Raw genomic sequence first — 23,064 nt, forward strand, 5'->3', positions numbered from 1 at the left:
CCATGATGGGTTATGATTTAATAGATGAGGTGTTACCATGATGGGTTATGATTTAATAGATGAGGTGTTACCATGATGGGTTATGATCCAAGAGGTGAGGTGTTACCATGATGGGTTATGATTTAATAGGTGAGGTGTTACCATGATGGGTTATGATTTAATAGATGAGGTGTCACCACGATGGGTTATGATCATGATTAATAGGGTTTGAATTGTTTTCTTTCACTCACGTTTGGTTTCAAATGTAGTACAACAGACATTTTCACTACGACGTCGTCATTTAGGGCTTTATAGAAAGGTGTGGCTTTTTACAAAACCAACTAAACACGTCAAAATGAGACAAATTAATATGTGATGAGATAAAAGTATTAAATAAACAAGAGTGAGGTGAATTTATTTCTCATGTTACATTAGAACGTGGTATTTTTCCCAGTTTGAACTCATACTAAGCATCTCTGTTATTGTTTTCATCACTGTGTCAAATTTGCAAATTGCAGATTTTATTCTGATCTGTTCTCAATCTTTCTTTTGAATACACATAATAATCACTTAAATTAATGATTGCAACAGCTTGGTTTAAATGTGAGGACATTCCATCATTAGAATCCCACAGAAATGTCTCCACCTGGTGCACATTGTCGCCCACGGCAACTCAAACCGACCCGATGCTGCTTTCCCCAGAAGAACCAAATCGTACGACACACTTTACCTTTTGTTACTTTTAAGTACATGTGGATGGTCATTTTCTGGTTGCTATTTTATTAACCTTATATTTTGAATATCATCTGCAGTTACACATCAATTCAAGATGAAAATGTGACATGCACACTTTCATTCAGGATCATCATTTTGTTTTGTCTTTTGGATTCGTTTGAACATTTGTATTCATGTTGGCTTCATTTTTCTTCACCCTGGTCACTGAAGCAGACGCACGTGTGCACGCGGGTGCACGGACGCCCGGTCGCGACTGTAGCAGCGGTAACCTGGTATCCATCACTGATGATACGAATACTTCGTTACAAGTAAAAGTTTTGCATTCATAGTGTTTGCACACCGTGTCGTCGCTGCTTTTACTATCGCGGGGCTTCTTACTCCCCGGAGTGTTGTCTCGCCTCCTCTACACGATGTTCCTCTCCAGCATGGGCTCCCGGGCCAGGATGCGGCGGAAGTCGAGGCCGCTCAGGTCCAGCGTGGTGAAGTTCCCGTCCAGGATGAGCTCGGCCACGGAGCGGCCCGCGGCGGGGGCGTGCTGCAGGCCGTGGCCGCTGAAGCCGGTGGCGAAGTACATGTTGGTGACGAGCGGGTGCGTCCCGATGATGGCGTTCTGGTCGAAGGTGTTGTAGTCGTAGAAACCGGCCCACGCGCTCGTCACCTGAGCGACGATGAGAATAATAAACTCTCTTCATTTAGCAAATTAAACCGACCAAATGCTTCTTTTGTCATCAGTCGCACTAAAAAAATAAATGCTGGTTAACATTTGATCGGTCACATTAATATTTGAAATCTGTGAGTAGGGAGAAAGTCGTAGTAAAACCGACCTTCAGCTTCTCGAAGGCTGGCACGCGATGAGCCAAGCTGGGCCAAACCTTGTCCTCAAAGAACTGGTGGTCCACCTCCAGGTTACTGGCGTCTGGCTCCTCCCCCTACGAGGAAAAGAAACCCCAACGTCTGTTGGTTCTGAATGGCGAAAAAATAAGTAACCGGGCAGAACTGAAACGAACCTCCTCTGGCGACGTCCCGGCGATGTAGTTCCCCCCAAGCCCCTCCCTCCGGAAGTAAACCCCGGAGTAATCAATGACGAAGGGCGTGTCCAGGCCCGGTCCGTCCGGGCAGTGGACCACGTACACGTACCTGGACCCAACCAGACAGAGGGGATCGAACGCGTGCACGTTTGTTTACTGAGCCAGACCGACGCGTCTTCACGCGGTGTCCTCGCTTCGCCCGCAACGTCTCATCCACGTCTGCCCCCTTTTTTTCACGGCTACAGCGGCTTTTACGTAAACAAGAAACGAAAAAGGAAAAAGAAAAGACATTTGAGTCGGCGGCCGACCTTTTGCGCGGCTCCACCGGCAGCTGGGTCCCGGCGGCGTCGCCCCCGTAGCCGACCCCCAGCATCTCCGTCAGTCGGGCGGAGGAGGCCCCCGCCGCGTTCACCACGATGGCACATTCCACCGGCTGGTACTGCAGACTGCCGGGCAGCTGCACCTGCGCTCCGTAGAAGAAGAAGAAGAAGAAGAAGACAGCGTGGCTACGGCACAGACCAGAATATCCACACTAAACAACAGTCAATAAACGCATTAATGATGATACAAGGACCTTCAGAAAGCCTCTCATTACTCACTTTGACAGATTTGATCCTCCTGAGATCCATTTCATCGCCGTTACTAGTTAAAATCCGCTTTGTTGTGTATTTAAAATCTGGGGACGGTATGAAAACGTTTGTTAGTCTAAAAGTTTGAAAAACATTTAAACGGTAATAAAGCAAATGCTGCGTCGTAACAGCACCCGTGTGGTCCGCAATTCAAGTTTAATTTGCATAAAAACAAAGCTTTTAACCTTGAACTGATTCCGTAGTTTGCCTGTGATCAACGATACATTTTACTCGTTATCGGATCTTTTCCCCGCGATGTCACCAACATAAGATCAGGGCACTAGAAAGGTCTTAAAACACAACACGTGGTGGATTCCGGCCCTGTTACCCGGACGGTATCAAACCTGTGACCTCCCCGCAGCACTGAATGGCGCCCATGGAGATGGCCTTCCTCCTGAAGGCGTTCAGCAGAGTCCACGGATCAAACCAGCCCTCGTTCTGCAACCCTGGAAGTCAGGATGAGTGAGTGAGTGAGACACACACACACACACACACACGACCTGCGAGTCTTCTGCACTCACCGTACGAGGCGAGCGCCACGCCGTCCGTGTTTATCCACGGAAACTTCCCCCTCAGTTGATCCGGAGAGAGAAGAGAGACTTCGGCTCCGGCTTTCCTACGATCACAAAGCGAGATCGTTGTTTTTATCCCGTAACAACAATCCCCAAAGCCGACGTTGAACTCAAACTGTTCAGAGGTCTGATATCCAACATCTGGGCTGCCTGGATCACCTCTGGGTGCTGTAGTTCTCCTCCATGATGTGAGCCGCCTTCTCACTGGCCAGGAAGAGGTACCCGGAGTGGTTGAACTGGAGGTCCACCGGGTCTTCGTTCAGCACGCCGAGGTGCTCCTGAGACATCACAGAGGAGACGTTTCTTTACCAACAAGACGGGAAATATGCTCCACACACAGACAGATGCCTTCAGGGGTTTTAGACCATTTATTAAAATGATTTGACTCACTTGTATTATTGGATTTAAGTTCAAATACCTTTTCTTCTTTTTATGCATCATTTCTCTTAAATATTATTTGTTCACTTATTTTGCTCAAGTTATTTTTTCTTGTCTTTTGTTATTATTTCATTCATCACTCACATATGCAAGTTTCCCATTTATTATTTTTTCCATTTTAATTACCGGTTATAAATATTGTATTTTAGTTATATACCTTTTATTGTAAATATATTAATATAGTTTTAAATCACATGGTGACTTCAATAATATTTTATGACACTTTCTTTTGTCTTTTCTGTTGTGTTCACTTCCCTCACTAGTCACTGTTCCGTGAAGCGCTATGAGTGGAGCTCCACCTGTTCGAAGCGTGTCAATAGAAATAAAGTGTTATTGATTGATTGATTGATTGAGCGATGGCAGCAGTTGGTCAAACCTCAGCTGTCAATCAAGCCGCTCAAACACCCCAACATTTAAATGATTTCAGAGAGACACACAAACAGCACCGTCACCCACGTTGATGTTCCTCATGAAGTGGGCGGAGGCCAGGGACAGGTGGATGTTCTCCGGCAGAGAGAACTGCTGTCGGATCCCCCCGGCGGACAGGACGGTGGAGGCCTGGGAGTACTGGGGGAACCGGCACCAAAGGTTACTGAGGATTTCAGACAGTTCTGTGCTGAATGTTTACTATAATTTCTATTTCTTGGGCCCTGAACAAGTCCCACCTCGTTGCACGATATTAAAACATTACGGACAAACATCTTAAAGTCGCATTCCAGTTTGGGGGAAAAGTTCCACTTGCTTTTTGCTTTTAGGGCATCAAAAAAAAGAAGATGAAAATATAAATTGAGCACAATATCGCAGCTCGATGGGTTTTCTCACAACGCTAATTTTGATTATTTAGATTCGACAAGTTGGACATTATGCTGATAATTTGTTCCCATTTCACCAGAAGATGGTGCCACCAAAGCGAATGCAGAGCACAGGTGATGGCTCTTTATTATCCCGTTACACGATGTTTGATCCTGCATATGAAGTGTTTTTAACCTCTCATTCCATAATCAACAGCTCCCCTCTGACTGACAAACAAAAAGCACGAATTCAGTCCTCACCGTCAGGTCCTTCTCCACCACGAGGACTCTCACCCCTTCTCGCACCCGCTCCTTCTGCTTCAGCCAATAGGCGATGGACCAGCCCACCACGCCCCCTCCGACGATGACGATGTCGGCCCTCTCCGGCGGCAGGTTGGGGTTCGCCTCGAAGGGGCTCCAGCTGCTCCCCGGCAGGGCGTCCGACGCCTTCTTCCTCGCGGCCGCCAGCTGGGTCTCCAGGTCTGACCCGCAAAAGCACGAGCTTTAGTCTACTTCGTCACCGTTGGGGCAGGTGTCGAGTCGCAGCGTGCCGTTTATATTAATATTCTGAAACTTTAGCTAACGCACTACAGTTCGGCATGCTTAGCTATTAGTATATTGGAAAAGCCACTTTGATATAACTTCACATACAAGGGGAGTGCGTGTCGGTACGTTAGCGAGAGGATCAGCGGGGACAGATGTATTTTTTAAATGTAAACTTCGACGAGTTGCATGGCAGATGATACGCAAGTCGAATAGCACAGAGAGGTCTAGAAATCCAGTAGGGTTTCGAATATTGCTTAAAGTTAAACTTATAATTAAAAACACGCGACGGTCATTCTGGAGGAGAAGTTGGCTAGCTAGCTCCTCTTTGACGTCGGCGTCTCGGGACGAGACCTCCTCTGACGTCGCCCACCTTTGAAGAAGTCATTCCGGAGAGCCGTGCTCGCGCTCAGGCTTCGGCTCCACGGCGCGTGTCCACGCGGCCACGCGTCTCGTTGCGTCCCGCGAAGCGACCCGCGAGCCGCCCGCAGGCTCGCCTGCAGCCCGCGCCACCTTGACATCGGAGCGAGTTAACTAACGTGAGCTAACGCTAGCTACCTGGCTAGCTGGCTCACTGAACTGACCGACTTCACCAAAACAACAGGCACATGGCGGAAGGGGTGCTGGTTGTTGTACGGGTCCATGGGTACGAGAGGAACGTGCCAGCAGAGGGCGATGCGGAGGCAGAGACGCCCCCCCGGGAGGAAGAGACACACCGGATGCGCGCGTTTCCCCTCAAAATAAAAGCACGTATTGGGAAATGGCGCGCTGTCACTTCTGGGGGAAAGTAAACCGTCAGTTTGTTATTTAGTTATTTTACTGCACAAGGAATCCATGGGTTATTGATATTACAAGGCTGTCTGATGTATAGTATTTTCCGAGGCTGATCATTATTCCAGTTGATTAACATCAGCTCATCTGCTGATCTTTCTTGAGCCAACACCGAACAGACATTACGTTAAAGAAGCTTACACGCTACGTATATTTATCTGTGAGCCCGAACATGACAGCAGCGTATTCCAGACTTCCAGTGAGACGTAGAATATATGTATCTGCTGTTATCACATCAAGTAAAATTAGTTTTGAAACTCCCCAAACAGACCTATCGTGTTCAAGCTTAATTGTGTCTGTGTAATACATTACTAACTAACTGTGATATCCATGTCCCACAATTAAATTATATATTAAATCATCATCTTGGACATTCATAAGCCACTAACCCTAACCCTTTTTAATAAAGCCTGTATTTATTTATAAAGGACATTCCAAACACATTTAGAAAAATTATGCATTGGAATGACTTATATTTAGTAATAAGCAGTGAATTAAGCCACTTTAATTTATATGAATCACGTACCATTCATTAGAACTTGTTTATAGTATAGTATATATGTCTACTTTATATACATCAAACTTGTAGGCTGACCTTTATACTTATCTAAACGTCAATTTGTCGACGGTTCGCCTTTATTCTGAAGATTACCAACGGAAGTAGTATTTTACACTAAGTTTTATTTTGAAAATATGCCAGGAAGCGTGTTGCTCTTCGCCTGTTAGCTTCAAGCTTGATGCTTGTGTTTTTTTTCGGTTCCCCGGGGCCACACTGTTTTCAACGGGACTCAACTTACAACTTACCGGACTCGCCATGGCCGCTTGACCCCGGCAGAAACACCCTTCCTCCGTTACAATTTGTTCGAAACACTTTCCACAAACTTTTCCCAGACAAACTTTCTCCTTTCGGTTGGCTTTTATGTCAAGAAATAAGGATGCAGCCCCCGCCGAGAAAGGTGAGTTGTAGCCGTTGAAGCTAACGTTACTGGAAACCTCGACGCACTGCTGCATATTTAACGGTTGGAAAGCTGCGCTTTGTTGGCCTAAAACCATTAAAGGGGCCTTTTTAAAATTCTGCCAATGGTAACTAGTTTGTTCCCTGGCAAGTTTAACAAGCTTCTGTCTTTTCTTTAATTGGTAACGGAGGAAGAAAAACGTGTAAAAAAAAAAAATGTCCCATGTGCCGTAGCAGTTTTTTAGGGAGAAAATACCCGTTAACGCGCCTCTTTCCCCTCGAACGGAGAGAAACGCTGCTGCATAACTAACACTCAACATGTGACCGAATGAACCGAGACGGTAAAACAAACCGTTGCACATTTGAAGAAGCAGCGTAACGCGGCTGATGTCTTGCGTCGGCATCTCCCGAACTTTCAAGTAAATATCAAGTCGGCTTCGCACCGCGGTGCAGGATTTTGGCGATAGCATGCGAAGCAAAAGTTAAGATTGTACCCGAACGAAAGGCAGTTTTCGCTCTTTGTCCAGGCCGATGTGGCGAGTGGATCCCCGCCCGCGGAGAGGACCGACGGGTCCCGTTGCGCCGCGTCGTTGCGCCGCGTTCCGACCTGCGGGACATTAAATGGACCCGTTTTTCTTCGTTGTCCGTCGCCCGTCGGAGCGAACTTTTTGTCGGGAACGAAGAAAAACAACCGTTGCTTTTTCACGAATTTGTTGATTTAACTTGAAATACACTGCGTTTGAGAGTAAAATAAAACACAAATCTCTGCAGAGCCTGAAAAGTTGAAGTGGGATTGTATATAAATAACATGGAAATTGACCATTTCAAAAGCAGTCCCGTTTGCAGCTTATTAGTTCGGGTTTGTTTTAATTTTATAACGTTATTTTGTAGATGAGTTTCACAGACAGATTAATGAAAGTCACATTTACTGAATACGAAATGTATATAACAGCCGTCACGTCTTAAAAATAGACTCCGCAAGTCCCAACACATTATCAATTAATTGGCTCATTATTTTTCTTAATAAAAATAATTATAAACTCCAGAAGTTAAATCATATTATATGTTCACAATAATTGGCTAGCGATGTTTACCGCTTTATTTTGGTCCCGATTATTGAACTTTACTCCGGCTCATAATTAAAGTAAGGATGGTCATAATTAACCTTACGGCCAATTAGAAACCCGGTGAGGCCGATTCTCATCTGGCCGAGCTGCAGTGTGATAATGAGAGCAGCTCGTTTCCACTCACACCAGCTGTGAGCTCGGCTGAATCAATGTCAGACACTCTGTATATGAGCATGAGAAGTATTTGGTGCACAAATCCTCACTGCCGTTCTGCACCAGTCCCGACATTGTCTCTTAAATGAAGCGTCTTCTCTTCCCCCCCTGCAGGTCCGGGTCACCCAGGAGCTGAAACACACTCACGCAGAGCAGATGAGCAGATTACAAATCAAACACCAGACAGAGTGTGACCTCCTGGAGGACCTGAGGTGAGCTGTCAGAGGTCAAAGTGCAGAGGAGGTGCTGCGCCGACAACCTTCATACTCGCATTTTTAAAGCAGACCTTTGTAAAGAGAAATTCTGTCTACAGCAGCTTTTGTTTCACAAAGGCAGTCAGAGAATGACTCTTCTCTCTTGATTTATTCCTTCAGTAAAAATGAGTTTATGGTCTAAATTTCTAGTGTCATGTCTTCTTCTAAACAGCATGATGTTCATTTAGATAATTATACTCCATTTATAGCCTAACAATCCATAAAGCAGCGTATAATTAACGACAGGGTTAATGTGATTGACAGATTGCTACCAGAGACGTATACAGAGTCTCAATGTCCTCAGTCCAAAAATAGTGACTTTCACTGGTTGCAAAATCCAAGATGGCAACTGGAGGCTTTAGAACAGGAGGTCCACAAACGAATAACGTCCGTCTATGCTGACAAAGTCCTTAACTCTACCGTTGTTTCCTCTTGTATCTCTGAAACTTGAAACATCGCATTGCTTCTATTAGAGCAGAACATTAATATCTTAAGCTCTTCTCCATTACAACAAAGCATCTAGAGCCGTTAGCGCTAGCTTGCTAGCCTCGGCCCGAGGCTCCAAACAAAACGTGATGCAGTAATAGATCCTCTGTGTAGGAGGCTCGGATGCCTGCGTAAGACTTCTAGAGGTTGACAAGCCAACGGTTGTGTTTTCAGCCTCCGTGTTGGTTTGAGTCGAGAGCCCACTGGCTCCCCGCTTCCTGTCTGTGGTCGGTGGCAGAGCTCTGAACCTCCAAACAGCTGGAAGTTGGGGTCAAAGAGAGCTGCCAGATGTTCTGACAGCCCGGGACGGATTCTCTGTGGGGGGGCTCGGTGGCTTTGTTCCATACAGAAACAGCGAGAAGGCCCACGTGCATAAATCTCAGGGGTCGCTCTCGGATCAGAAATGATTCAGCAAACTGGAAATTGCGTCTGGCTGTCGGCAAAAGCCGCGTTTGGGGAAAACGACAGGAAGTGAGTGTTAAGTGGGAGAGAGGGAAGCTCCCAGGAAGTAGACAGGTTGTTTAGAGTCGGGTGGAGCGCCGCAGTCGAGTCTCGACATGTTTAATGACTTAATGAGGATTTTTTTCTTTTCTTTTTTCAGTACACAAACCTCTTTCCTTTCTGAGACTTTTGGTATAAATTTAACCAGAGTAAGACCACCTAGTTCCTGTTATTGTAAATCAAGCCTCAAACCGTGAAACACCAGAATGAAAACAACATTTACTGACGTACCTTTTGCTCACCACACATATGGAGAAGTAGGGAGTTCAGGTTTTAAGAAGAACATGCTGTTGAGATATATATATATATATATATCATGTTCCTTTGTTATGCGTGAGAGTTAACTGAGCAAAAAGTATTTGACCATATGTATGTATGTAAGGGCTGTCAATAGATTAAGAGATTATCTTAAAAGTAATTACTTTAAAAAGTGTGTATTTTACCATTTTTGTTAATGTTATTTTAAACACAAAACTACACACATTTGATCATCGTGGAGGCAGAATTCCACCTGGTGGAACGTGTTGAACTACGGACTCTTCCTGTTGTCCTCGTGCACTTTGCTCTCAACTCTCCAAGTAAACCGGAAGTAAACAAACGAACGTTAACTACGTTAAAATATTATAATATATATCAAATACTTTTGCTAAAATGTCAACAAGAGTACTTCTGACAGCTCTTATTTGTATTTATATAATTATATATATAAATCATCATCCATCACCATCCTTATTAGTTTAGTTCACACTGACCATGTGGTCAAACAAAATGATTCATTTTCTGTTTCTCCTTTTTTTTTTTTTTTTAGGACTTTTAGCCAAAAGCGGGCGGCGGTGGAGAGGGACTACGCCCAGGTGAGTGAATCTCCCCCCGATGGTCCTTGCGTCAGGAACGAGGATGTGGTGCCTGCGAAAGCTGTTTTGTTCTCTCGTGGCCCACGAATGCCCAAAAAACAAAAGCCCCCCCCCACAGGCGAGTGGGACGTCCCGCCGTGACCCGCCGGGTTGCTTCCTCCTCGCCGTGTTGTTTTGCGCCCGCAGCTTCCTGCAGACGCCGCTGCTTCGTCTGAAGAGTCCCGTCTGGACTCTTTGGCTGTGTTCAGGTTCTTTAGCGTCCCTGTGAGGAATGTCCGCCGCGGCTGTGAGGGGGGGGGGGGGGGGAGGTACGGGATGGAGTTAAACATGCAAATTCAATACGAAACACTGCAATCGGGTGAAGCTGCGATCGGAAACGATGAGTTTCTGAACACGGTTGAAGATCTGTGTAAATTATTGATTTATCGCTTCACTGCGTCATCGTGTCACTTTCCATAAAAGATTTACGTCATCGCCGAATGAGGAGAGAGAACAAAAAGTACAAGAAGTAAACATCAGCGAGTAAAAAGCAGAATGTCCCATCAGATGGACTTGGTTAAGGAGTATGAGAGCCGTTCATTCACACAACCTGAGCTCTACAAATGAGGAACAACATCCCCTTTTGGAGAAATGAAATAAGTCCCGGGGACGATATCTGCGTTTAGACATGAAATGATTTAGTCAGTTAACCAAAAATAAGGAACCAGCTAGTTTAATCATTTACTAAATGAATGAAAACAAGCAGTGGAGCTACCAACCTTCCTGTTTTATGTAGTTGCACATTTTATAGAATTAGATTTTACGCTGTAAATTGGACCAAACAAATTCTTCTTAAATTTGCACTGCAGATCGGTTGATTGGATGACGTTGGTTTCCTTCCAGCCGTAAATGTCTTCACTGTGTGGCTCGTTTGAAAGGTGTCTGTGTGTCTGGGTTCTGCTGCCGGTTCGTTATGCGATCAATCAGACGCCCGCTGCCAACGGTTGAATCAAAGTGGGTCAGAGTGTCTCTGGAACACTTCGCCCTCTTTTGGTCTCACCCTCTTCTTTTTATCCCTTTTAAAAAAAATCCCTTCGTTTTACACGCCCCTTTTTTTCAGAGTCCTCGTACACCTGCAAGCCGCTTCAGCTATTAGCCGATTGCTATTCAACTCACACGGCGGTGATAAACCGTCCTCCTGTGTGCGGCTCTCTTCTCCCCCCCGCTCCCATCACACTATTCAGACGTGTCCACCAGGCTCGCTCAGCCTCTCTCTCCATCCCACAATGGCCGGGTTTGTGGCGTCTTTTTGAAGCTTTGGCACAGAGAAACCCAACGAGTTCTGTGCTCGGTGGCCGGGAATCTTCCCTCTTTCTCGGTGCTGAAGATAAAAAATTATAATAATCGCCAAGCCACAAAAAAACATTGAATCGTGGAGACTCATGTTGAGTAGCTCGAATATCGAGACGGAAGGGAAATTTGCCCGCTTTAGATTTGTGAGGACACTCATCACTCCGATCTGCGCTCCGTTTATTTTTTTCCCAGAGATAAAGGTGAGGATCACCTGGGGATATTATCACAGTGCTTAAGTCATGATACCATATTATGGCGAGTTTGGCGATAACATATATTGCAATTTATAACTTTTTTTCCTTTACAAATTCTTCACTCAGTTCATCTCTCAGTAATAAAAGAGTATAAATTATTCCGTTCCTCTGATTTAATTTATTTGCCGTGTCCTGCTCGGTCATCTGTTCTCCGAAGCTCAACCCCCACCGTTGGCTGCAGTGGAGGAACCTGATACACCTCCGGGTGGGAGTGTGGTCTGAATCAACTACATTTTTCTTCATAAAATATGAGCCTACGTCAGCATAGAAACCAGCAAGTGAGCAAACCTCTAGACTCCAGCAGGTGAACGAGTCCACGCAGGGTTGAGTCGCATTGAGACACAGTGGCGTATCTGAGAAGAGGCGTTATTTAAACACAACATGTGCTGATATCAAAGGTCATCCCCCCCCCCTGCTTTTGTCTCTTCTCCTCCAGGCGATCCAGAAGTTAGCAAATCAGTATCTCAAGAGGGAATGGCCGGAGAGTATGATCGAGGATCAGGCAGACCACAGGTATCAGTAACTGTAACGCCTCTGACGTTCACGTGGATCCTGTCGCTAAGTCTAAAGAAAATGGGTAAAAAAATGTTTGTTCATCATAAATAAGGCCTCATTCTTTCCAATACTGAGATTAATCGCGATCGTGATTCGGCTTCAAGACTTTCCACCAACCCAAATGATTCCAGAAGGTCTGAGGTGACCCGTTCTTCTGTTTGTGTTTTCAGCAACATGTACTGGGTGTGGAGGGCCTATCTGGAGGGCACGGTTCAGGTCACCCAGTCCAGAATCAGCGCCTGTGACAACTACAAAGTCCAGGTCGCCGATCCGGCCAAGACGGGCCGCCTGCAGAAGGAGCAGCAGCTGAGGAAGGTACGACACCTCTGTGGACATTCTGTGAATAATAAATAATGAATTCATTCAAAAGTGGTGCGTCGGGCACTTTTGACAGTATTCAGCAGTTAAAATATTCCTTGTATATCCCACCTAAAAATCAACTCGGGGCCTTATGCTTTTAGTCACAGCAAAACACATTGTGCATAGCTGCAAACTTTGCCGTTAAGTTCACGTGAATGATGTAGATCCGAAGCCCTTTTTATATAAAATGAGAAAAGATCTCCATTTCTCTGCCAGCTCGTTTCTGTGTGGTCATGTGAGCGTGCGGGTCTTAAGCCCACCCCCAATGCTCTCATTGGCTAAAATGCATGAAACCAACACTGATCGACGCTCACCGTAAGACACGGGTCATCATACTAATAATAATTTGAGAAAAATGTGTTGCCACTAATGTATATTTGACATATAACTCGTTCCCTGCCTGAAGCAGTGCCCCTCTTCTTCATGCTCTCCTTTAGATTTATTTATATTTCCAACACGGTGGCGTGTCGTTACTCAACACACGGCAATTTGCATTTTATTCGTGGTGATGTTAATTTCCCTACACGTAAAGGTCTCCCTTGTGTTCTCTCTCTGCGGTCGACAGTGTATCGAGCAGCTGACGGCGGTGCAGGCCGAGCTGCAGGAGTCGGTGAAAGAGCTGACGAAGAGCAGGAAGAAGTACCAGGAGGCGGAGACCATGGCTCAGGCCGTCAGAGAGAAGGCAGAGCAGGACGCAAAGTATGAACCCGATCACTCCACTCCCCTTTAAGGGTTGATAATCTGGTTTAATTATTAGATTATATTGTCATTGTTACCTGGCGTCCTGTGAAGAAGCACCGTCACTGATGCATTCACACATTCCTCTGTGGGCCAGTAAAGTAAATCTTATTTTAGCAATCTTAAATCAGATTAGTTGACAGTAAACGTTGTTCATTAGTTTAATCCCAAGGAGCAACAAACATTCTGTCTGCTCAACACTTTCTCAACGGGAGCAGCTGGACTCGCGTTGCAGACATTTTTCTGCCCGTCGGAGAAGTTTTGTTGTGGAAAAAGGCTCAGCAGCTGGTTCTCGTTCTAATGCCACAAATGTTACTCTCCTCTGGCCCGACGTGTCCCGCGACACGTTCCTCTAAGGGACTGTTGACTGACTGAAGGTCTTGGAGGCTAATTTAACCTCCGTGGTGATGGACTCACATACACACGTTGAACTGGGTTGTAAAAAAAAAAAAAAAAGAACCGCACACGCTTCTCTTGCTTTGTATCGGTTGGTGTGTTGACGTGCATCTGTTACGCATGTTATCAGCGAGCGCGTTTACATGCAGCACGTCGTTTGTCACAATTCAGTTCAACCATTATTTTTGTACTTTGCGGACCTGAATACATGATAAAAATATAAAACCCCCGCTGCTGTGTCCTTCTCTACTCTGTTCAGGTCCAAGCTGAGTCTCTTCCAGTCCAGATCCAGTCTTCAGAGGGCGAGTGTGAAGGTAAGAGACCGTTGCATCATAAACGAGAAAAGAAAAACTGCTCCACGTTTTGAGACATTTGGGTGAAGACAGTCGTGAACTTCAACCTTCCAGCTGAAAGCCAAGAGGAGCGAGTGTAACTCCAAAGCCACGCATGCCAGGAACGACTACCTTCTGATGCTCGCAGCCGCTAACGCCCACCAGCAGCGCTACTACCACACAGACCTCATGGACTGCATCAAGGTGAGGACCCTCTCTCTGGATGGGTGGGTGGATGGATGGATGGATGGGTGGGTGGGTGGAGGTTTATATGTACCCTGAACTGTGCGTATCTATCTGCAGGTCTTGGATGGAAGGATCTACGAGCAGGTGAAGGATTACCTGGTCTCGCTGTGTCAGACTGAGCTGGAGGGTTACCGGGGGGTCCACGACACCTTCAACCAGCTCCTAAACCGCTCAAATGGGGTGAGTCCTCAACCCCACTGCAGACACAGCTTTAGTATCTAATCAGCCGCTGATTAGATACTTCACAGGATATTTCAACCGTATATTTAAGTAACGCAACCTGAAAATGAGAAAGATTGTTGAAAATGTTTGTGCCAGAGGTGCATATTTTAGTTGATTGAATTCATCTTTCCTTTTTTCTTAATCTAAATCCTGAAGGTGTTGATTCAAAAACATGAAGTTGATGATCTTATACTTAAGTTTAACAGTGATTCTCCTGAGAAGTGTCATTCACCACAAACCATCTCCTTCTGATTAAGTGGAATCTAGACATGAAGTTACTCAGTAAATTATTGTCAGCTGATTGTAACCAGCCGGAGTGAATGAGAAGCCGAGAACACTTCTCCTTTGGTTCATCTCCTGAACTCTCTCAGAACATTCTGGGCTTATCGGGACATTGGGATCGCTCGGCCACCTGCTGGTTAATTGGAAGGTGTGCGTTACGGCGGCGCTCCTCGGTTACACGCTGCCGAGCCGCCGTGTTCAAGTTTCCTCTCTGCAGCCGGAGTGACATTTAGCTTCTGCCACGAAACGAACAAACCAATAAGGAGCAGGGATGCAGTGAGCCCGCGTTTCATGCGTCTGCATCCCCGAGGGAGGAAGCAGTGATGATGTTTCATTCAACGCAGGTCTGACACGTGCTGTAATGTGACGTTCACATTTCACAGGATGGTGCTCGTGATTTTGTCTCAGTGGTCTAAATGGAGGAAAGGCCGGGATCTCTTTAGTGAACAAGGCTGCATGTCGCTGCGTTCGTATCCTCGCTCAACTCCGACTTCTTCTCACAGGTTCTGCAGGAGTTCCACCAGCAGCAGTTTGTGGAGAAGAACCCGGTGTTCCAGGCGGCGCCGGACTTCTGCTTCCAGCCCGTCGACTCCGACACGGTAAACACTCACCTTCCACCGCTAGAAGTAGATTTAATCGGAGCGGATACAACAGAAGCGCCAGTGATTCCTCACCCGGAAATGGTTTAACAACTTTTTGGTGAGAAAAACGTGAATGTCTGAAGTTTATGAATATAATCCAGTAGTTGTTATATGCCTGTTCTGACCCGGCTGGCGAACGGCAGCTGTTCTTTGGTTAACTTCACTGTGGTGCCAGCAAAGCCTGTCTTTTTCAAACCGTAGCATGTTTCTTGTGATAAACTGGCTTCCCAGAGCTTCTGTCCTTGTGTGACCCTCATCATCACTTTAATATTTCTATGCACTGAACATACAGATCACGAGCAGCTCGGGTGATCAAAGTGTTTGTTTTTACATTACATTATTTATTCTGCCGTCCGCTGCCTTCTAAACATTTGAATGCCGATTTTAACCTTCATTCATCATTTAACCCAGGAAACATTTATTTGCCAAAACATCTGGTGTTGTTAGAATGGTCAAAAATAGATGGACCTGCCCAACAAGTGACGTCTACTTTTAATTTGACCCGATGGAGACTGAGACTACGAAGGAAACTCCGGCGCGGCCTCACGCACAGGACATGGACTTTGACCAGTGTCCGTCAGGACTTTATTACTCGTGCTCATTGTTTCCGGTAGCTGACGTGCAGTGCGACAGGATTATAGCTTCTCTTTTTTTTTGCGTTCTATAAAACATTAAATACGTCCCTCGTCCCTCGTCCTCCATCCCTGTGGACAACACTGGACAATTTGTTCAAACTGCAAATACCGGCGTTGTTTTCGTTGGAAGTCAAACAAGCAGCAGCCTGTTCCTAAAGAAAACATTAGTGGTGAAGGGAGAGACCCCCCCCCCCCCCTCCTCCCTCCTCCTCCCCTTACCACTTGCACCAGGCAGAGGGATCCGGTAAGCAACCGAGCTGAACTGGGAGGGAGGGAGGTGGGCCGGGCCCTGTGAGCGGCCCATCTGTGAAAAGGAGGCATTGTGAGGCCTCATCAGAGTGCAGTGACCCTCCCAAGCGCCCCCCCACCCCACCCCGCCCCCCCTCCCCATGCGCTCACTGCTGGTGTCATGTGGAAACCTTCGTACTCACATTTTAGGGACTAAAATAAAGTCAAATCTAAGAATGAAGTTGTCTTTTTCCACATCGCGTGTCGATGACACAAAAACTTTTTTTTTTATAGTAATAGTTTCAAAGTTAGTGTTTCATGCAGTTTTACCCCTCCTGCTGTTATAGCTTATATTTCTATCACATTATCTCTTTTGCATTGGTCTCAAGTGGGTAAATTATAATTTTCTTTGGTGGTTTCTCTGTTCCTCTGAATTCTGGCTCGTCGGTCACCGGTGACGCCCTCATAACGGCTCTGCATTTACAGAAGAATAATTGATCCTCACGTGTCTTTTGTAGCCGATGTTCTTCAGACGTTTATTTGCCAAGTGGCCGTAGTCACGGTGACGAAGCCCCCCTGCTGGTCGCTACACAGAATGCAGCTTTAAGACACTCGTAGAAGCAGTGTAATCCCTCAACCCTCAATTTGAAAATCCTTATTTAGGTTCTCTCGTTTTTTAAAGGTTTGTGTGTTGCATTCTTTTGATTGGAGATGAGATGTTTTTATTTGAGCTTCACCCTCTTGGACCGAGTGAAGCTCTTCAATGTGTCTCAGTGCAAATGTGTTTATTTTTTATCTTGCATAGTTGAGAGCCAGCTGGGTTTGGACTGGTTCATAAATGAAAGCGAGAAGAATGTTTGCATGACGATGATGTTCACCCTGAATGAACACTGGTAGATTCTTTATTCCAGCTGCAGTCCTGTGAATGTCTCTTTCACACAGCACTTTTATTTTAAAACTAGTTCCACTTAATATGTAAAGAGGAAGTTGCCACACTGACACCTTTTTAAAAAAAAAAAAGAAAGAAAGGGTGAAACCATAACTTACACTGGTGAGTCTCTTTCAGGGCTTTGGGGAACCACAAGGTCCTCTTGGAGGTTTTCTTGTGAGTCGCTGCTTTCAGCCAGATTTTATTTTGGAAACATGATTTCACAAAGAATGAACTGTGTGTCTACGTGAGGTCATATGCAGGAAGTGTTAGAACCTCTTATTTCAAAAGGGTCTCAGAGTTCCAGGTTACCCGGTCTGAAAAGCTGCATTAATACATCTATATCTATTCAATGACTTTATAGCAGGGAAATGACAACATACCAGTACAAATAACGGATTAAATGCATCTTCTAAAATCTTGAATGATGTTAGTTTTGTTTTAGTGCGGTTTATTAAATCATAAATCCTTTAATATTGTGAACCTCTGATATCTCTCCTGAACCGCGTCATCGTATTTCCTCTCGCAGGTGATGCAGCTGCAGAAGGAGAGCGGCACGTCGGAGGAGCACAGTCTGGACAAGGAGGCGAGGAAGTGGGCGAGTCGCGTGGCCCGAGAATACAAGAGCGCCATCCACACGCAGCGGGTGAGGATGAGTCCGACGCCGTAGACCGGCTGGTTGTAAACGGACCTTATTCCCAAAACGCCAAACAACAGAACAGGAAGAACTGATAGAAGAAACAGTGTTTTTATCAAATAGCATTGAGCTGCAGACACCAGATCCACCAGAAGGTGTAAATGTATGATTCCACTCTGAAAAGCATCTTTCATTTGGTTCTCTGTCTATCGAATCTCATTTGTCAAGTGCCCCTCCCCCCCCACCCCCCCGGCTGCACCATTTGCCCACTACGCCCCTCTGAAGTTGTAAACCGTGAGGAAACACTGGTTTCTGTAAGAGATTTCGCAAGAAACGGCCAACCATGTGATGTGTGGAAGTTATTTGTTAACCACCCAAAAATATATTTTTCTTCTAAACTAGAATCTTTTATCTTTTTTGTGTTTATTGTGAAAGTGAAAGTCAGACGATAAACATCAGCGGTGACGTTTGTCCAGTAAACAAAGATCAAACTGTTCCCAACAGACAGGAAATAACTCCCCCCGCCCCCTCTCTCTCTCTCTCTCCCTCCACCCCCCCATCTTTGGCTCCACCAAATATCCGTCCCGTGTTTTTATACATATTTTATGTTTGTTGTTGTTGTTGTTTAGGCTCTGGAGGGATACGGGACGCAGGAGTCATCAGAGCAGAACAACTGCGAGCTGGAGACCAAGATGGAGGTGGCGAGGCAGAGTCTTCGGAGGGCAGAGGTGTGTTCGTGCTCCATCAGTGTCCTGTTACTGAAGTGGCCCGAGTGCTCCCCCTGCTGGTTAAAACCGTGAACCGACATATTGTTCTGAAAGCGTTGGATGCTTTTATGTTGCAGACGGTCAAGGTGAAAGCAGAGGCCCGTCTGGACCTGCTGAGGCAGGCGGGCGTCGCCGTGGAAACGTGGCTGAAGAGCGCAATGAACCAGGTGATGGAGGAGCTGGAGAACGAGCGCTGGAACAACCTCGGTACCCATGATCCTTCGCTCTCTGTAAGACCCACAGGCCAAGCGTTGACATTGTTCCCGTTGAGAGGGATGCAGCCTCACTAAAAAAACACGTTGCTGCAGGGGACAGCGGACCTGGAGCGAGACGATGAGGAGGAGATGGAGGACAGCGGGGAAGTGTTGGACGACAGCAGCTCCAGCCCCTCCAGTACTTTGAAGAACTATCCCCTCACCTGCAAAGTGCTTTACTCCTACAAGGTGCCGACGCAGACCAGTGCGTCGCATCGCTGGTTTTGAGTCGCCGCCGTGCATTCTGACCATTTTCCGTGTTTCCAGAGTTCTCAGCCGGATGAACTGACTATCGAGGAGCAGGAGATCCTGGAGGTCATCGATGATGGAGACATGGAGGACTGGGTCAAGGTAGAGTTTTAAGTCTCTCTTGTGTTTCTAGAAGATGTTTAGCAGCTTCCCCCCCTTAGGAAGCGTATGAGCAAATCGGACCACAGGGCACTGAACGAAGTCCCGGGGTGTTGAACTTCTTTCTGATGCCGCTCTCGTTATTCAGAACTCCTCATAGGATTTTATCTTCTGCGTTCCCAGGCCCGGAACCGCAGCGGGCAGGTGGGCTACGTCCCAGAGAAATACCTGCAGCTCCCCTCCTCCAACAGCCTGCTCAGCATGCTGCAGGCCCTCGCCGCGCTGGACGCCCGGTCACATTCCTCCAGCAACTCCACGGAGCCGGAGACCGACCTGCCGACCGGCTCGGTGAACGGAGACGCCAGCGGTGAGGGCCGCCCCGCTCCGATGGGTGCTTCTGAGGAGCTGCCATACTTGGGTCCGATTGGGGGGTTCTCAACCGGACCTTTTCTTTTCTGCTTCAGTGTCATTCGCGAAGGCCCTCTACGACTACGCGGGACAGAAGGACGACGAGCTGTCGTTTCCCGAAGGCGCCATCATCCGCATCCTGAGCCGAGAGACCCACGAGGACGACGGCTTCTGGGAGGGGGAGTTTAACGGCGCTGTCGGCGTTTTCCCCGCCGTCCTGGTGGAGGACCTCGCCGGTGAGAACGGAGACGGACGCTTGCAGGTACGCCGATGTGCCGAGCGTGAATCTGTTTATCGATAATAAACCCTGAAAGCTGCTTGTGTCTCTGAGTCGATGCATCGCGCCAAAGTCTCCTCAAGGAAGTTGCTCTGATCTAAATGTTTGGCGTGCATGCGGCCCTGCTGACGAGGCCCGTGGTCACTGTGAGGATTGGTTTCCTCCAGGCGTCGCCCTCCCCTCTGGCTCAGTGCGACCGGTCCCCCCGCAGTCCCTTCCAGCCGGGCCCCCTCCACAGCAGCCCCCTGCAGACGCCCACCGCGTCCTCCCCGCTGTCCAGTCCCTGCAGCGCCACGGCGTCTCCCATTGGCCGACCGCCCTCCTATCACAACGGACACCACAGGCCGCCGCCGGCACCGCACAAGAGCCCCTTTCAGAGTAAGAGCCCGTTCGGAATAAGTGCCCCTTTCAGAGTAAGAGCTCACGGTCAGTCTGCATTTAAAGGAGCGACGCGTAAAGGTGAGTGGCGCTAACGTGTGTGTGTGTGTGTGTGTGTGTGTGTGTGCGCGTGTGCACTGTGCTGCCTGCAGGTCCAGTCCAAGGCTCCGCCCATCCGCCCAAATACCCAGAAAGCAGCTCCGGCACCATTCGACCGGTGAGTGAACGCACAGCTCAGCGCTTCTGTCTGACAAACAGACGGAGAGAATCGTCATCTGTTAAATTAGCTTTAAAGTGCTTTATGTTTGTTTAAGCTTATTATATCGTTATGTTGTATTGTACACTTTGTGGCTAAGCAGTGCCACAGTTTATGCTGCTTCATTCATAATAATTATTAGAGCAAAAAAACTTAAATATATACTCGGATAAAATGCTGATGATACGATGCGTCTTTAATTGAGCCATCGATTGGTCGATGTCTTCAGGTCCGTGCTGCTCCTCCGCCTCCGAAGCAGCATCCCCGCGGGCAGGTGAAGCGGAGGGAGGAGGTTGAGATCACGCTGGTGTGAGGTCGGGCGCCGGCGGAACTTTCCCAAAGGAACCTTCGATGCCCCGAAGACACCCGCCGGCCCGTCAGCCTCCGACTCTCCCCGAGTGCTGTAGAGGAATGTCGGGCCTTTCTCTGAACTTCTACCTGGACACGAACCGTCCTACAAACAAACGCATATCGCGAACAGATCGGGAATTTAACAAATTAAGAAAACCAATACTGTCGTGGACGGTTGACCCGGCACAAACGCATAAATCCACGGCAGAACAACATAAATAAGAATCATGACAGTTCAAATACGTGTTCTTCAAGTGTCACTGTGTGGATTGATACGGATTGAAACCATGTCACCCGGTTACGTCTCACTACATCACTCCTCTCGTTTCCACGATGGATTACTCCCGCGCAGCGACTCAAACCTTCGTCGGGACGTCTCAGCAGCTCGACAGCACGGAACCACAAGTTTGTTTTCTCCACACAGCCGATCAGAACCTAAACAACCGAAGCCAGCAGGGAGGCGGGTCCTCTCCTCCGACACACGGAACTACACTATCAAGGGAAAAGTGGCAATTTTAACGGAGCGATTGTTTTGTCAGTAGGGAGGAGCTCCTAGAAGAGTTCTCATTAAATAATGATTGATTCCATTATGAAACCGTGCTTCTTATGTTAGTTTTCTTTGCACCGAATGCGAAGAGAAGCCTAAAGGGAGAAACGTAGTGCGTACGTACGTAGACTAACTTCTTTTTTTTCTCTTGTGTTGTAAAATAGAAATCTAGAAATCTTATTATGACGCTAATGTCATGTGATGGAGGCCCATTTCCACTAATGTGATATAAGAAAAAAGTAATGAAAAACACAAGTTTTGTATTGACACAATACCTCAAAATGCTAAGAAACGTTCTTCTCAGTTATTAGTTATGATGTCATGGTTCTAACGTTAAATCCTGACATTGAGGGGCAATTCGAGCGTTGTCATAGTTGAGTTAGGGGATCTTTTTGGCGTGTTTCTGCCGGTGATGGGCTTCCATCTCAGCCAGTGGAGGCTGCTGGTGTTTGTGAGGAGAAGGTTGCAGTTGGTGACAGTTTACATTGAGGTAACTTGCAGTTTAAACATGCCTTTTATTCTGAGGAGGAAAACATCCTGAGCTGCTAGCTGTCAAATGAAAAAAAATCTATACCGTCATAGTGAAGCACTTTTTGATGTGTTCTTATTCCTTTTCAGTATTGTGGATACGTTGTTTGTTCAATATTTCCTGTTTACCAGCTATATTGGTATAAATACTTTTTCTCTTATTTGCTCTTCCGTTATTTAGCCTTAAATAGCCGTTGTAGTGTCTTTGATTAAGATTGAAAATTACCTTTTGATCGTATTGTTTTTGAAATATTGATAGTTTACAGAGCTTGGAGATGGATATCTGTACAAATAATAGCACAGCTTTTTTTCCTTTTTGTTTTTTTTAGAATTGGAATTAAAAACGGCCGAGTAACTCCTCAGTGGAATTGGATCAGAGGAAAGATATCTGTCAGCCATGTTGCTGTGTTCTCATTGATCTCCTTGAGATCTGAATCACATCAAACTTATTTTTGAAGTTTGCATTTAAGTTGTTGTATTGAAAACAAATCTAGTCGTCAGACCCCCCCACAGGGAAGTTGGTCACTTGCTTGTGGTTGTGACTCCTTGTTAAGACAAACTGCCCACATTTCACAAAGGAAGCTCTGCAGAGGCTGCTGAGCTTCATATCTACACACCAGTGGATGTCTAACTGTATTTATTGTGTACAAATAAATGTGAAATAAAGATAGCTTAAACGAAACAAGACCGCATCCATGTCATATCTGTCTGTGTTTGACTCGCCAACTCTCTTTAGCGGCCAAACGGTGGAATTACAACTTGTAATTCGTGGCCAAACGGTGGAATTACAACTTGTAATTCGTGGCTCAATAAACAAATCTAGTGCGCATGCGCTGTTGGGCCTCTGACGCGGAGGATCCGGGTACTTTCATCTGGATTCTCTCCTCGGAAAGCAAACATCGCGCGCCACTAATTCAGACTCAGAGCAGCAGTGACGCTTCATTCACCTGAGAGCGAAATGATTAAAGATAGAAAGTATAAAACACAATGCATTGTTAAACTATTTGTTCCCTTTGATAGGTTAAATATAATTTTGTGACAAAACATACATGAAGAGTTTTTCAAAGAAGGTGTTTCAACTACACATCCGTTTAGACCGGCTCAGCTGTAATAACAATAGATATTCAATCAAGAAGGATTTGTTGCTGTTATGGTCATTTTTTTTATGGTCCCAACTTCTCAAATGTAAGGATTTTCTCATTTTTCTTTTATCATTAAAAAAAATGTCTTACTAAAATGTAAAAGCTTTCTAAAGTTGTCGTTTTGAGCTCTGGGTATTTGTGACAAA

The 23,064-nt window shown here is 46.3% G+C and overlaps 2 protein-coding genes across 3 annotated transcripts; one reads left to right on the plus strand and one right to left on the minus strand.

The window, feature by feature from the left end:
* Window positions 1-273: 273 nt before the first annotated feature.
* On the minus strand, window positions 274-5,667 carry foxred1 (FAD-dependent oxidoreductase domain containing 1). Its single transcript, XM_040180690.2, has 11 exons — window positions 5,089-5,667; window positions 4,434-4,654; window positions 3,838-3,948; window positions 3,103-3,221; window positions 2,893-2,987; window positions 2,716-2,817; window positions 2,342-2,418; window positions 2,051-2,205; window positions 1,722-1,851; window positions 1,539-1,643; window positions 274-1,372 (listed from the first exon to the last, which is right to left on the minus strand). Exons 1-11 carry the CDS (start codon window positions 5,234-5,236, stop codon window positions 1,118-1,120), a joined length of 1,518 nt encoding a protein of 505 aa, XP_040036624.2. The 5' UTR covers window positions 5,237-5,667; the 3' UTR covers window positions 274-1,117.
* Window positions 5,668-6,220: 553 nt separating this feature from the next.
* LOC120821739 (F-BAR and double SH3 domains protein 2) lies at window positions 6,221-22,458 on the plus strand. Of its 2 annotated transcripts, none has more exons than XM_078106976.1 (20): window positions 6,221-6,502; window positions 7,896-7,993; window positions 9,831-9,876; window positions 11,899-11,975; window positions 12,188-12,332; window positions 12,943-13,076; window positions 13,771-13,825; window positions 13,919-14,047; window positions 14,147-14,269; window positions 15,097-15,192; window positions 17,555-17,671; window positions 18,292-18,390; window positions 18,507-18,659; window positions 18,738-18,872; window positions 18,951-19,034; window positions 19,215-19,398; window positions 19,496-19,701; window positions 19,884-20,129; window positions 20,247-20,311; window positions 20,580-22,458. In XM_078106976.1, exons 1-20 carry the CDS (start codon window positions 6,284-6,286, stop codon window positions 20,626-20,628), a joined length of 2,460 nt encoding a protein of 819 aa, XP_077963102.1. In that variant the 5' UTR covers window positions 6,221-6,283; the 3' UTR covers window positions 20,629-22,458. The 2 variants fall into 2 exon arrangements, with proteins under 2 accessions (XP_077963102.1, XP_040036623.2); XM_040180689.2 differs by having other exon boundaries at window positions 19,884-20,094.
* The last annotated feature ends 606 nt before the right edge of the window (window positions 22,459-23,064 follow it).

This window comes from Gasterosteus aculeatus, chromosome 7 (assembly GCF_964276395.1).
Source record: "Gasterosteus aculeatus chromosome 7, fGasAcu3.hap1.1, whole genome shotgun sequence".
NCBI lineage: Eukaryota > Metazoa > Chordata > Actinopteri > Perciformes > Gasterosteidae > Gasterosteus > Gasterosteus aculeatus.